At 50.7% G+C, this 12,066-nt stretch overlaps 1 protein-coding gene across 1 annotated transcript; it reads left to right on the top strand.

Annotated features, from left to right (window-relative positions):
- The first annotated feature begins 505 nt into the window (after positions 1 to 505).
- Positions 506 to 11,803, top strand: ADAM33 (ADAM metallopeptidase domain 33). The gene is made up of 11 exons (XM_032687007.1): positions 506 to 697; positions 1,171 to 1,279; positions 1,937 to 2,141; positions 3,141 to 3,218; positions 4,240 to 4,348; positions 4,672 to 4,822; positions 5,409 to 5,499; positions 6,950 to 7,237; positions 8,869 to 9,032; positions 9,334 to 9,351; positions 10,685 to 11,803. Exons 1-11 carry the CDS (start codon positions 520 to 522, stop codon positions 10,734 to 10,736), a joined length of 1,443 nt encoding a protein of 480 aa, XP_032542898.1. The 5' UTR covers positions 506 to 519; the 3' UTR covers positions 10,737 to 11,803.
- Positions 11,804 to 12,066: the final 263 nt, after the last annotated feature.

The raw sequence follows: 12,066 nt of genomic DNA on the forward strand, positions 1-12,066 counted from the left end.
AACTGGTCTGCAGGAGAATCATGGAATGGTTGGGGTTGGAAGGGACCTTAAACACTATCCAGTCCCACCCCTTGCCATGGGCAGGGGGACCTTCCACTAGACCAGGTTGCTCCAAGCCCCCTCCAACCTGGCCTTGGACACTTCCAGGGATCCAGGGGCAGGCACAACTTCTCTGGAAAATCTGTGCCAGGGCCCCACCACCCTCACAGCCAGCAATTCCTTCCTTCCCAATATCCCATCTAACCCTGCCCTCTGTCCATGGGAAGCCATTCCCCTTTGACCTGTCACTCCATGAACTTCCCAAAACTCCCTCTCCAGGAGAATCTCCTCTGGCAGCTTTCTGGCTGTGGTCCAGCCCAGGAATGTATCTCCATATCTTGATGACCCCATATGGTCCCACAGGGGACATTCCAGCTGGTTCATGTCCCCAAGCTGTGCCAGGAGGCAGCAGCCAATCCCACCTCGTCCCCTTGGCTCAGTTTGTCTCTCCTCCCGTGGCAGCTGAAGGCGGCCGGGACGATGTGCCGGGAAGCAGCGGGATCCTGTGACCTCCCGGAATATTGCACTGGTGCCTCTCCCTACTGCCCAGCCAACGTGTACCTCCTGGATGGCTCCTCCTGTGCCTATGGAGAGGCCTATTGCAACAATGGGATGTGCATGACCCACCACCAGCAGTGTGTCCAGCTCTGGGGACCAGGTGAGTCCCACCAGCTCCGGCCTGGCCTCCTTCCCACCCCTCTCCATGGCATCTACCTGTGGGGTTGGAGGGTATTGGGTGGAGGGACATTGGCATAGATTGCCCAGAGAAGCTGTGCCTGCCCTTGGATCCCTGGAAGTGTCCAAGGCCAGGTTGGACAGGGCTTGGAGCAACCTGGGCTAGTGGAAGGTGTCCCTGCCCATGGCAGGGGGTTGGAGTTGGATGGGCTTTGGTCCCTTCCAACTCAAACCACTCTATGGTTCTATGACCAAAATCCTCTGCAAGACCTCAGAAAAAAGAGACTTTCATCCCTCTTGTGCTGTCCCTGGTCCAGCACCCTCAGCAGCAGCTCTTCAGGAGACTTTTCCGTGGTGTTTTCTCCACGAACATCCAGCTGCTGCTCCCATTTTCAGTACTTCTCCCCACTTCCTGCTTTCCCTCATCCCAGTGGGACCTTTCCTGCCTCCCTGCAGGTGCCTGGCCAGCTCCAGACGCCTGTTTCCAGGACGTGAACATGGCTGGGAACACCTACGGCAACTGCGGCAAGGACAGCCAAGGGCGCTACGTCAAGTGTGACAAGAGGTGGGTGCAGCCCTGGCAACCCTGGGTGCCCTGTCTCCTCCTCCTGCACCCACAGCCCCTCTGTACCCACCCCTTGGAGGGGACTGGGAGGCTCCTACCCCAACCTCTGGGGTCAGGCCCATTTTTGGGGCCTAAGGAAGCCACCACATCCTTCTGGACTCTGTTTCCGTCAGTGCCGGGAGGTTGGACTTGATGGTCTTGAGGTTCTTTTCCGACCCAAATGATCCTGTTGTCCCATCAGGCAGCACCTCCCGGCACAGCCTGGTGGGAAGATCAAAGACAGCATCAGGGGATGCTGTTTAGGGAGCGTGTGCTCCTCAGTATTCCCAGTTTATGGAATCATGGAATATCCTGAGTTGGGAGGGACCAAATCCATCGAGTCCCACTCCATCGAGTCCAACTCCTGGCCCTGCACAGGACACCCCAAAAATCCCACCATGTGCCTGAGAGTATTCCAGGGATATTAGAGGACCCCCTGACCTTTCCCTCCACCATTCCTCTGTGCTGTCCATGATTTATCCACGTCCTCCCCAAACCTGCCAAGTCACAACCCGGCGTGCCCACAAATCCTGAGGGAGAGGATCCCGCGGGCGCGGGGTGACGGGCAGGGAGACTGAAGGACTTCCCACCCTCACCTCGGCTCTTCCCCACTCCCAGGGATGCCATGTGTGGAAAGATCCAGTGCCAGAGCTCGGCCAAGAAGCCCCAGGGGACCAACACGGTGTCCATCGACACCACGATCCGCTTCAACGGGCGCGAGGTGAAGTGCAGGGGCACCTACATGTACACGGCCAGGGACGACGAGGACGACCTGTCAGACCCCGGGCTGGTGATGACAGGGACCAAGTGTGGAGATGGGATGGTGAGTGCCCCTTCCCGGGGTTGGGGGATCCTGCAGGAGACCATCATCTCCTGGGCTCTTTCCCAGCTCTAACGTGGACTTTGGGTCTTGGCCAACGGGATGTGGGACGTGGTTTCCTTCGAGCGTGACCTGGCAATGTCTCGACTGGGGCGTTTCGAGATGTTTGCAGGCCACCAAATTCTCATTTGAGGCATTTTTAGACATCACCAAATGTCTGTAGGCAACCAAATTCTCATCTGGGGCATTTCTAGATGTCACCAGATGTTTGTAGGCCACCAAGTTCTTCTTATTTGGGGCATTTCTGGGCATCACCAGAGGTTTTCAGGCAACCAAATTCTTCTCCTTGGCCTCAAAGCTTCTCTTCTGGTTCAATTCATAGCGGAGCAACCCCAGCAAGAATTGCCACAGGATTTTATGGATGAGGCTTCCTCCCACGAAGAAATTGTTTCCCCGGGGAAAGCCGTGTTAGGAACCAACATGGCAAATCCAGAGCTAACTGAGAATTGGCCCCCTTTGCAGCACCTTTGAGCTGAGGAAGGGCAGAGGCCTAGTGGAGGACACGGTAGCAGAGGTGTCTGCCAGAGGGAGCTGGCTGTGGAGATACTTCCTTCCCTATTTGGCATTTGAACAGCGGAATTTTCATCTTGGTTTGGGATGGGAGGCCAGAACGTGGCTGGGTTTGAAATCCAGCAGCGTTTTTTTTGGTTTTTTGGCTGAGTTTTAGGGCCAGATGGGGAACTATTTGTCCAGGAGCTGCCAGGTGGGTTGGCAGGGGAGGAGGCTGGGAGTGGTGGTGGCTGGTCCTGGATGTGGGAATGGCGGGGCCGAAAATCGGAGTGAAATCCGTTGACCTGGAACGACGTGATTTATCCCAACGGCATTTTCCAACGGACAACGTCCTGAAGGACAACATCCTTCCAGAGAACCCCCAGGGAAGCCCTCAGAAGATCAGTGTGGTCTCTCCTGGGTCTCTCTCTAACCTCCCTGGCTCTCCCCCAGGTTTGCAAGGACCGCCGGTGCCAGAACGCCTCCCTTTTTGAGCTGGAAAAGTGCGTTTCCCGGTGCAACGGCCACGGGGTGAGTTATGACCCAAGACTTCCCGAAAAATCCTGGGAGGAGGAGCGGATTTTTAAGGCAAACCAAGTGTCTCCCCCCAGGGATGAGCCCTCTGGATTTCTGCCTTTCCTATCTGTCCCAGGGCACCAGCTCCAGGTGAGGCTGAGCTGGGATCTTTGCTCACCCGTGTCCGAGTGAGAGGCAGGAAATCATTCCTGATGTAAGAACCATCTGCACAGTTTGGATCAGGGTCCAGTTTGAACTCGAGAGTGTTTAGAGCTCGGAGCAGGTGCCTGTTCCCTCTGAGAGAAAAACAAGGGTTAGAAAGACAACTGGGACTGCAAAAAACCAAGGAAGTACAAAGAGACATTGTTGTCCAAAGCTCAAAGGGTTGCAAGGGTTGGAGCTCTGTGGAATGTGAGGCTTTGTGAGATGAGGCAACAGCAACCTGTGGGAGATCTGCTGGATTATGTGGAGGGATGTGATTGTGAAACATCCACATTGACCCTTTTGTTCTGCTCAGAGAGCTGGGGGGGTTCACCTGGAGGAGAGAAGGCTCCAGGGAGAGCTGAGAGCCCCTTGGAGGGCCTAAAGGGGCTCCAGGAGAGCTGGAGAGGGACTGGGGACAAGGGGTGGAGGGACAGGACACAGGGAATGGCTTCCCAGTGCCAGAGGGCAGGGATAGATGGGATATTGGGAAGAAATTGTTCCCTGTGAGTGTGTTGAGGCCCTGTCCCAGGTTGGGCAGAGAAGTTGTGGCTGCCCCTGGATCCCTGGAAGTGTCCAAGGCCAGGTTGGAGCAACCTGGGCTGGTGGAAGGTGTCCCTGCCTATGGCAGGGGGTGGAACTGGATGATCTTTGAAGTCCCTTCCAACTCAGCCCATCCTGTGATTCCCTGATGTTCAAGGGGTGAACATTAGCAGGGCTCCAAGCTCCTTCAACTCGAATTCCTGTCACCCGCCACCTACTCTTGTCCCCACCCCACAGGCCACCACTTCCACACCTTCCCTGGTGGTCTCCAACCCTTCTCCTCTCCCTGCAGGTCTGCAACAGCAACAAGAACTGTCACTGTGACGCCGGCTGGGCTCCCCCCTACTGCCAGGAGCCGGGGCTGGGGGGCAGCGTGGACAGCGGCCCCGTGCAGCCCAACAGTGAGTCCCGGCTTCTCCGCTACTCCTGGGGCTGGAATGATGCCAGGAGAGGGGGAAATGGGGGGATACAGCTGCTGGCAGCCCTGCTCCCCGAGAAGCTGGGTTGGGTCTGTCCAGGCAGTCCCACAGTCCATCGTCAGTGGTTGTGGCCACCTCAGTTGCTTGGTGGCCACCTCTTGCCATGAGAGGCTGCTGGATGGTCCTGCTCCCTTTCCAGAGGTGGGATCAGCAGTGATGTGCCTAGTTTGGGGTGATGGGCAGGTGGGATCAGTGTTCCCCAGCGTCTCCCAGCCCCTCACTGCCCTCTGTGCTTTCCCTGCCAGACCACGAGGCCGCTTTGATCGCCCTCCTCGTCGTCTTCCTCTTCCTCCTCCCAGCCCTGACCATGAGCATCTACTACTGGTACCGCAGGGAGAACTCCCTCCTGAACAAATGGATAAAGGAGATGAGGAAGAGGAGCCAGGAGGCCTACAGGTGGGTGGGGCACCCTAAATCCCTCCTCTCCTGAGGACCCAGCGGGACTCAGGAACCTGATTTCATCCAGCCTGGTGGGAACGGTTGTGGAGGAGCTGGAGATGCCCAGGGCCATTGTCAGGGTTTTATGAGACCTGGTTTGAGATTTGAGGAGTTTTCTCCTGGGAAAAGTCAAGGCTCTCAGCAATTCCTTGAGCCGAAGAAGAATCCTCTGGACAGGACAATCCCAGGGAGTGATGATCAAGGTGGTTGGTATCCAGGAGGCTGAGTTCTCACTCCCAGCAGGCTGCAAGAATTCTAAGGGCTCCAAGAACCACTGGATTTTGATGTTCTCGTTATTTCCCCTCCCAGCACAGGTAGAGACACAAAACCCCCTCAGAGCCCCGAAAATAATTCAAGAGGAAACCCCAAAACCAACCAACCCGTCCTTCCCCCCCTTGCCTTGAGATAGACTCATCCAGCAGTGCCGTTAACGAGCTGTTAATTGAGACAGGACCTCCCTGAGGGGCAGAATTTTGGGAGGCAGCTGTTCCTGAAGTGGTTGCTTTATGTTGCCATCCGTGATTGACTTTGGAATTCCCAGCAGGAACAAATCCATGGGTCGGAAGTCAAGCAACGGCCACCCCAAAGCTGCCTTCACCTTGAGGAACATTTCCACCTCCAACCACACTGATAAAGTAAGTGATAAATCATCAATAAAGTGATAAATCATCAGTAAAATAAGTGATAACTCTATTGATAAGTGATAAGTCATCAATAAAATAATAAATCATCAATAAAGTAATAAATCATCAATAAAGTAAGAAGTGGTAAATCATCAGTAAGTTCTAACTTATTGATAAAGTGATAAATCATCAATAAAGTAAGTGATAAATCATCAATAAAATAAGTGATAACTGACTGTATTGATAAGTGATAAATCATCAATAAAGTGATAAATAATCAATAAGGGATAAGATAAAAAATTGATAAATGATCAATAAAATGATAATTTATCAATAAAGTGATAAATCATCAATAAAGTGATAACTCATCAGTAAAATAAGTGATAACTTTATTGATAAGTGATAAATCATCAATAAAATAATAAATCATCAATAAAGTAATAAATCATCAATAAAGTAAGAAGTGGTAAATCATCAATAAGTTCTAACTTATTGATAAAGTGATAAGTCATCAATAAAGTAAGTGATAAATCATCAATAAAATAAGTGATAACTTACTGTATTGATAAGTGATAAATCATCAATAAGTGATAAATCATCAATAAAGTGATAAATCACCAATGTGATAAATCACCAATAAAGTGATAAATCATCAATAAAATAAGCAATAACTTATCAATAAAGTAAGTGATAAATCATCAGTAAAGTGATAAGTCATCAATAAGTGATAAATCATCAATAAAATGAGTGATAAACATCAATAAAGTAAATGATAAATCATCAATAAAGTAAATGATAAATCATCAATAAAGTGATAAATCATCAATAAAGTAAGTTAAAATTTAGGAAGAATTTAGGAAGAATTTAGGAGGAATTTAGGAGGAATTTAGGAAGAGTTTAGGAGGATTTTATAAAGAATTTAGGGAGAATTCAGAAGGAATTCAGAAAGAAATTTGGAAGAATTTAGGAAGTATTTACAGAGAATTTAGGAAGAAGTTAGGAGGAATTTAGGAAGAATTTAGGGAGAATTTAAGAGGAATTTAGGGGGAACTTTAGAGGAATTCAGGAAGAATTTAGGAGGAATTTAGGAAGAAATTCGGAAGAATTTAGGAAGTATTTACAGAGAATTTAGGAAGATGTTAGGAAGAATTTAGGAAGAATTTAGGAGGAATTTAGAAAGACTTTAGGAGGAATTTAGGAGGAGTTTTGGAGGAATTTAGGAATAATATCCCTGTGTGCTCTCACAGGGTTAGTGAGGAGCAAACACGGAATCTCAGGATCACTGAGGTTGGCAAAGAGCTCTGGGATCGAGTCCAACCACAAAACACGTCCAGTTTTGGGGCAGGATGGTAAAAACGAGGGGTAAAAGTGGAATAAAAACCCCAGTGCTCCTCTCCCAGGAAAACCTGCTCCCGGGAAAACCTCCCTAAGGATTTTTCTCCCGCTTTTCCCACCCCGGCAGGTGGCACGGGCGGCGTTCCTGCCCAAATCCTGCGCTCACCACCCCGGCTCTCAGCCCGTCAACGTGGTCCACCCTCTGCGCCCGGCCCCGAATTCCGTCGCCCCGCGGCCCAGAGACCCCAAACCTGCCAGGCCACCCCCGCCGGTCACCAGGTCACCCTCAGCGGTCACCAGGTCACCCTCAGTGGTCACCAGGTCACCCCTGGGCCACTCCAAAGCCGGCGGCTCCCAGGCCAAGCTCCCGCCTCCCAGGAAACCTCTTCCCTGCAGCCCCGTGAGGACCCCACAGGTGAGCTCCGCTTTTCCTTCCAGGCTCCGAAATTCCCGGGTTTTTTTGGCTGGTTTTTGGGTTGGGATCTCTCGAGGAGCTGTCACACCACCCCGAGAGGTGGATCTGGTGCAACAACGAGGAAAGTTCAGTGGATAATGAGAATATTTTAGAGTAGTTTGGGTGCTGTTAATGGGAAGATTTTAAGGTAGTTCGTGTGTTTTTGATAAGAATATTTTAGGATGGTTGGATGTTATTAATGAGAATATTTTAGGGTAGTTTGAGTGTTGTCAATGACAATATATTAAGGTAGTTGGGGTGCTGTTAATGAGAATATTTTAAGGTAGTTTGGGTGTTGAAAATATTTAGGGTAGTTTGAGTGTTGTTAGTGACAATATATTAGGGTAGTTTGGGTGCTCTTAATGAGAATATTTTAAAGTAGTTTGGGTGTTGCTAATGGGAATAATTTAGGGTAGTTGGTGTGTTGTTAATGGGAATATTTTAGTGTAGTTGGGGTGTTGTTAATGACAATATTTTAAGGTAGTTTGGATGCTGTTAATGGGAATATTTTAGGGTAGTTTGGGTGCTGTTAATGGGAATATTTTAGTGTAGTTTGGGTATTGTTAACGACAATATTTTAAGGTAGTTTCTGTGTTTTTGATAAGAATATTTTAGGGTGGTTGGGATGTTGTTAATGAGAATATTTTAAGGTGGTTGGGGTGTTGTTAATGGGAATATTTTAGTTTAGTTTGGGTGTTGTTAATGGGAATATTTTCAGGTAGTTTGGGTGTGAATGAGAATATTTTAGGGTGGTTGGGGTGCTGTTAATGGGAACATTTTAAGATAATTTAGGTGCTGTTAATAAGAATATTTTAGTGTAGTTTGGGTGTTGTTAATGATAGTATTTTGGGGTAATTTAGGTGCTGTTAATAAGAATGTTTAGTTTGAGTGTTGTTAATGAGAATATTTTAAGGTAGTTTGGGTGTTGCTAATGGGAATATTTTAGGGTAGTTTGAGTGCTGTTAATGGGAGTAATTTAGGGTAGTTTGGGTGTTGTTAATGGGAATATTTTCAGGTAGTTTGGATGTTAATGAGAATGTTTTGGGGTGGTTGGGGTGTCGTTAATGGGAATATTTTAAGATAATTTGGATGTTGTTAATAAGAATATTTTAGGGTAGTTTGGGTGTTGTTAATGGGAATACTTTAAGATAGTTTGGGTGCTGTTAATGAAAATAATTTAGTGTAGTTTGAGTGTTGTTAATGGCAATATTTTAGGGTAGTTTGAGTGTTGAGTGTTGTTAATGAAAATGAAAATATTTAGGGTATTTTGGATACTGTTAATGGGAATATTTTAGTGTAGTTGGGGTGTTGTTAGCGACAATATTTTAGGGTGGTTTGGATGCTGTTAATAGGAATATTTTAGGGTCGTTGGGGTGTTTTTAATGGGAATATTTTAGAGTAGTTTGTGTGCTGTTAATGGGAATATTTTAGGGTAGTTGGGTGTTGTTCATGGGAATATTTTATGGTTCCCTGGATGCCATTCCATGCCTGGGAGCATCTCAGCTCTGCTGTGGGGGAGGGAGTTTTGCAGGAGGTCACTGGACGCTCCTTGAGGGTGTTTTATCCCTCCCCACAATCCCCCGTGATTCCAGGTGGTCCCAAAGCAGCAGCCCCCGCGTCGGCCCCTCCCTGGGAGTCCTCTCCTGGCCAAAGAACTGCCTCCTGCCCATGGACAGACCCTGCTGGTCATGGTCCCTCCTACCAACTTCCAACCGGCGGGGACGAGCGCCACGAGCCACCCCACGAGGCCCCTGAAGTGAGTGGAGTGTCCCCCACCACGAGTGGGGGGTCCTGCGGGTTGGGGGCAGTTCAGGGGGGTCACACCCAGGTGGGACATTCCCTGCTCTGCAGGACCTGGCGGGGTCTGGCCAAAATTGGCCAAGAGAGGCCGAGGTTTGGGGTTTTGAGGTGCTGGGGTAAGGAAGGGGCCATATTTTGGGGGGGGATCCCCCCCACACATCCCAGGTGTGGAGGGAGCTGTTGGGATTCAGTGAAGGGATGGCCACTGATGGGACGGGATGGACACTGATGTTCTCTCTCCTCTTCCCTCCCTGCAGACCGATGCCACCTCAAAGGTGAGTGAGGGACATCTCACGGACCCCTGGCACTGCTTGTGGGGGGTGGCCTTTGATTCAGCCTTAGACTGGGAACCAGGAGACCTGGGATTAAATTTGCACCTTCCCAGAAGCTCCTGGATGAGCAGGACATAGTCCCCCTGGGTACCCCACCAACAGCAGGGCTTGGGCACCTGTGTCAAAAGGAATGGAGGACGTGGGTTTTCCAGTCCAAGTGTTTTCCAATATCACTGCTACTTCCAGCTTTTGCTGTGCTGCCCAGTCCTCTGCATAGGGGTCAGTGGAGCCCCAAGGAATTGTGTTTGCATCCATTCCTGCTGCTTGGGCTTGTGGGCTGTATCCATCCATGTATCCATCCATCCACTGTGCAGGAATGAAGTTGTCCCTCATCCCCAGCCAGTCTTCTGTGTTAGTCAGTGCTCTGACCCTCTGACACTATTTTGGGTTCTTACTTTGCAGCTGCCACCACAAAGAGTTGACTGTGCCCCAAAATGTCTCAGTGAAACTCAATCCCTGGAGCTCAGGTCTCCGAGGAGATGAAACAGGGCTGGTCTGTGGTTCCTGAAGGGAAGGGTTTGGCACATCCTGGCAGCCAAAATCATCTCCCTTCCCCAAACTGTGGGGTTTTGTCTGTGCTGCCCACTGAGAACAATCTTGGAGAGGGACTTAGGACAAGGGATGGAGGGACAGGACAAGAGGGAATGGCTTCCCACTGCCAGAGGGCAGGGATAGATGGGATGCTGGGAAGGAATTGTTGGCTGTGAGGGTGGGAAGGCCCTGGCCCAGGTTGGGCAGAGAAGTTGTGGCTGCCCCTGGATCCCTGGAAGTGTCCAAGGCCAGGTTGGAGGAATCTGATCTGGTGGAAGGTGTCCCTGCCCATGGCAGGACAAGGCGATCTTTAAGGTCCCTTCCAGCTCAACCATTCCGTGATTCCATGAGTCATGAATCCCCAGGATGGGAACAGGCTCCATGTGGGGTTGGTTGAGTTGGTGATGTCTCTTGGTGGTGCACAAACCACCTTGGCTGTTTGGAGGTGTCCCTGGGCAACATCATTCCCACTGCTGGTCACTACCTGGTGTCACCACATGTCCTGTCAGGGTTCTCAGGGTCCACCAAAGGAGAAACCACCTCAAACCAGTGCAATCTGTGGTTTGACCTCTGCAGGGGGACATGGGTGACCACAGCAGTGCCAGTGCCAGGTGCCCTCTGGTCTCAGGGGCAGCAGCTGCTCTGTCTGCCCTGAGCTGTGGGAGGTTGGTTGTGGTGGAGGTGGTGGGTGGTTGATGTTTGCACTCAAAGAATTGTCTCCTTCTTCTTCTTCTCCTCACTCCAGGCCAGTCCCAGCCATCAAAGTCCAATCAACCTCCTTCCCCTCCAAGAAGTGACAATCCAAGGCCACCTGAAGCCCGTCCTTCCTGAGCTGGCTCTCCTGATTTGCACTGCTCTGCCCACAGGGGTCCTTCATTCCCCTCCTTTTATTTGTCTTTTGATACCAGAGGACTATTTTTATAAGACAGAATTTGTATTCAGCACAAAAACTGGGGGGTGGGGAGGTGGGGAGGAGAGGGGAAACTGGTACTATGACTTCACTGAAGGTTGGAGGTGGGGTTTCCACGGTGGACATTCCATCCTGGCATTGCTTCCCGGCCAATTTGCCTCCCAGCTCTGGTTTCTCCCTGACATTGCACATGGGCTGGGCTGGGGTGACCCGAGGGGCACGAGGACGTCCAACACTGATGGAAGATGCTGGTGACAGTGTAATGTCCTTCTAGCTACCTCCTCCTTCTCCTCCTGGTGAGACCCCCCCCTCCACCACCACCCACTGCCACCAGAGCTCCATGCTGGGGCATCCTCTCCAGGGAGAGACATTTGCCACGAGAGAAACACGATTTCCAGCTTGGATTGGGACATTTCCACGAAGGATCCAAGTTCTCAGGCTCCTCCTGCCCCTCCTGTCCGATTGCACAAGGTGACAACCCTGGGGTCACCTGGAAGGAGCAGCCTCCTGGGAAGTGTTTCAATGCCTCAAGTGCTGGTGGCACCAGCGGGTCACCAGGGTGCTTTCAGGGGGCTCAGGAGCCCCCCCCACAAACGTTGCCTGTTCCCTGCTCGTGGGCCAAGCCCAGCAGTGGCTCCTGGAGCTGCTGACACTCTGCTCTCCCAATGGGATGAGGAGCAGGAAAACCTCCTGCCCGTGTCATCGGCTTGTCCAGAGGCCTCGGCCGAGCCGCTGCGTTTCTCTGTGCCTCAGTTCCCCCCGTGTGGAAAGGGGGGAGGTGATAACCTACCTCACAGGGGTGTTGTGAGGTTGAACAAACTCATGTCTTGAAAGGGCTTTACAATCCTCAGATCAAAGGTGCTGTTGACCTTGCACAGTTTTGTGCCACTTTTCCTGTGACTTGACACGCGGCTCTATCAGGGTCTGAAACGAGAACAAAGACTTTCTACAGTCCCCTGGCTCCTCTGGCTCTTTTCTCGCTCTGAAGTTCCCTGAACCCTTTAGACACCAAGATCTCCAGGTTTTCCATGACCTGCAAACAGATCCCAGGACTCCCTTAAACCTGGAATGGTTCAGTCCATCCGTGTGTCCCATATCAACGACACTGGGGTAGATCCTACCTGACCTGGGACAGATCTCTTGGAGATGTGTCCAGCCATGGGGTAGGTTCAGGGACAACCCTCAGGAAGCTGTTCTGGTGTTTCATTATCCACAGG

The sequence above is a fragment of the Chiroxiphia lanceolata genome, chromosome 4 (assembly GCF_009829145.1).
Source record: "Chiroxiphia lanceolata isolate bChiLan1 chromosome 4, bChiLan1.pri, whole genome shotgun sequence".
In the NCBI taxonomy this organism is placed as follows: domain Eukaryota; kingdom Metazoa; phylum Chordata; class Aves; order Passeriformes; family Pipridae; genus Chiroxiphia; species Chiroxiphia lanceolata.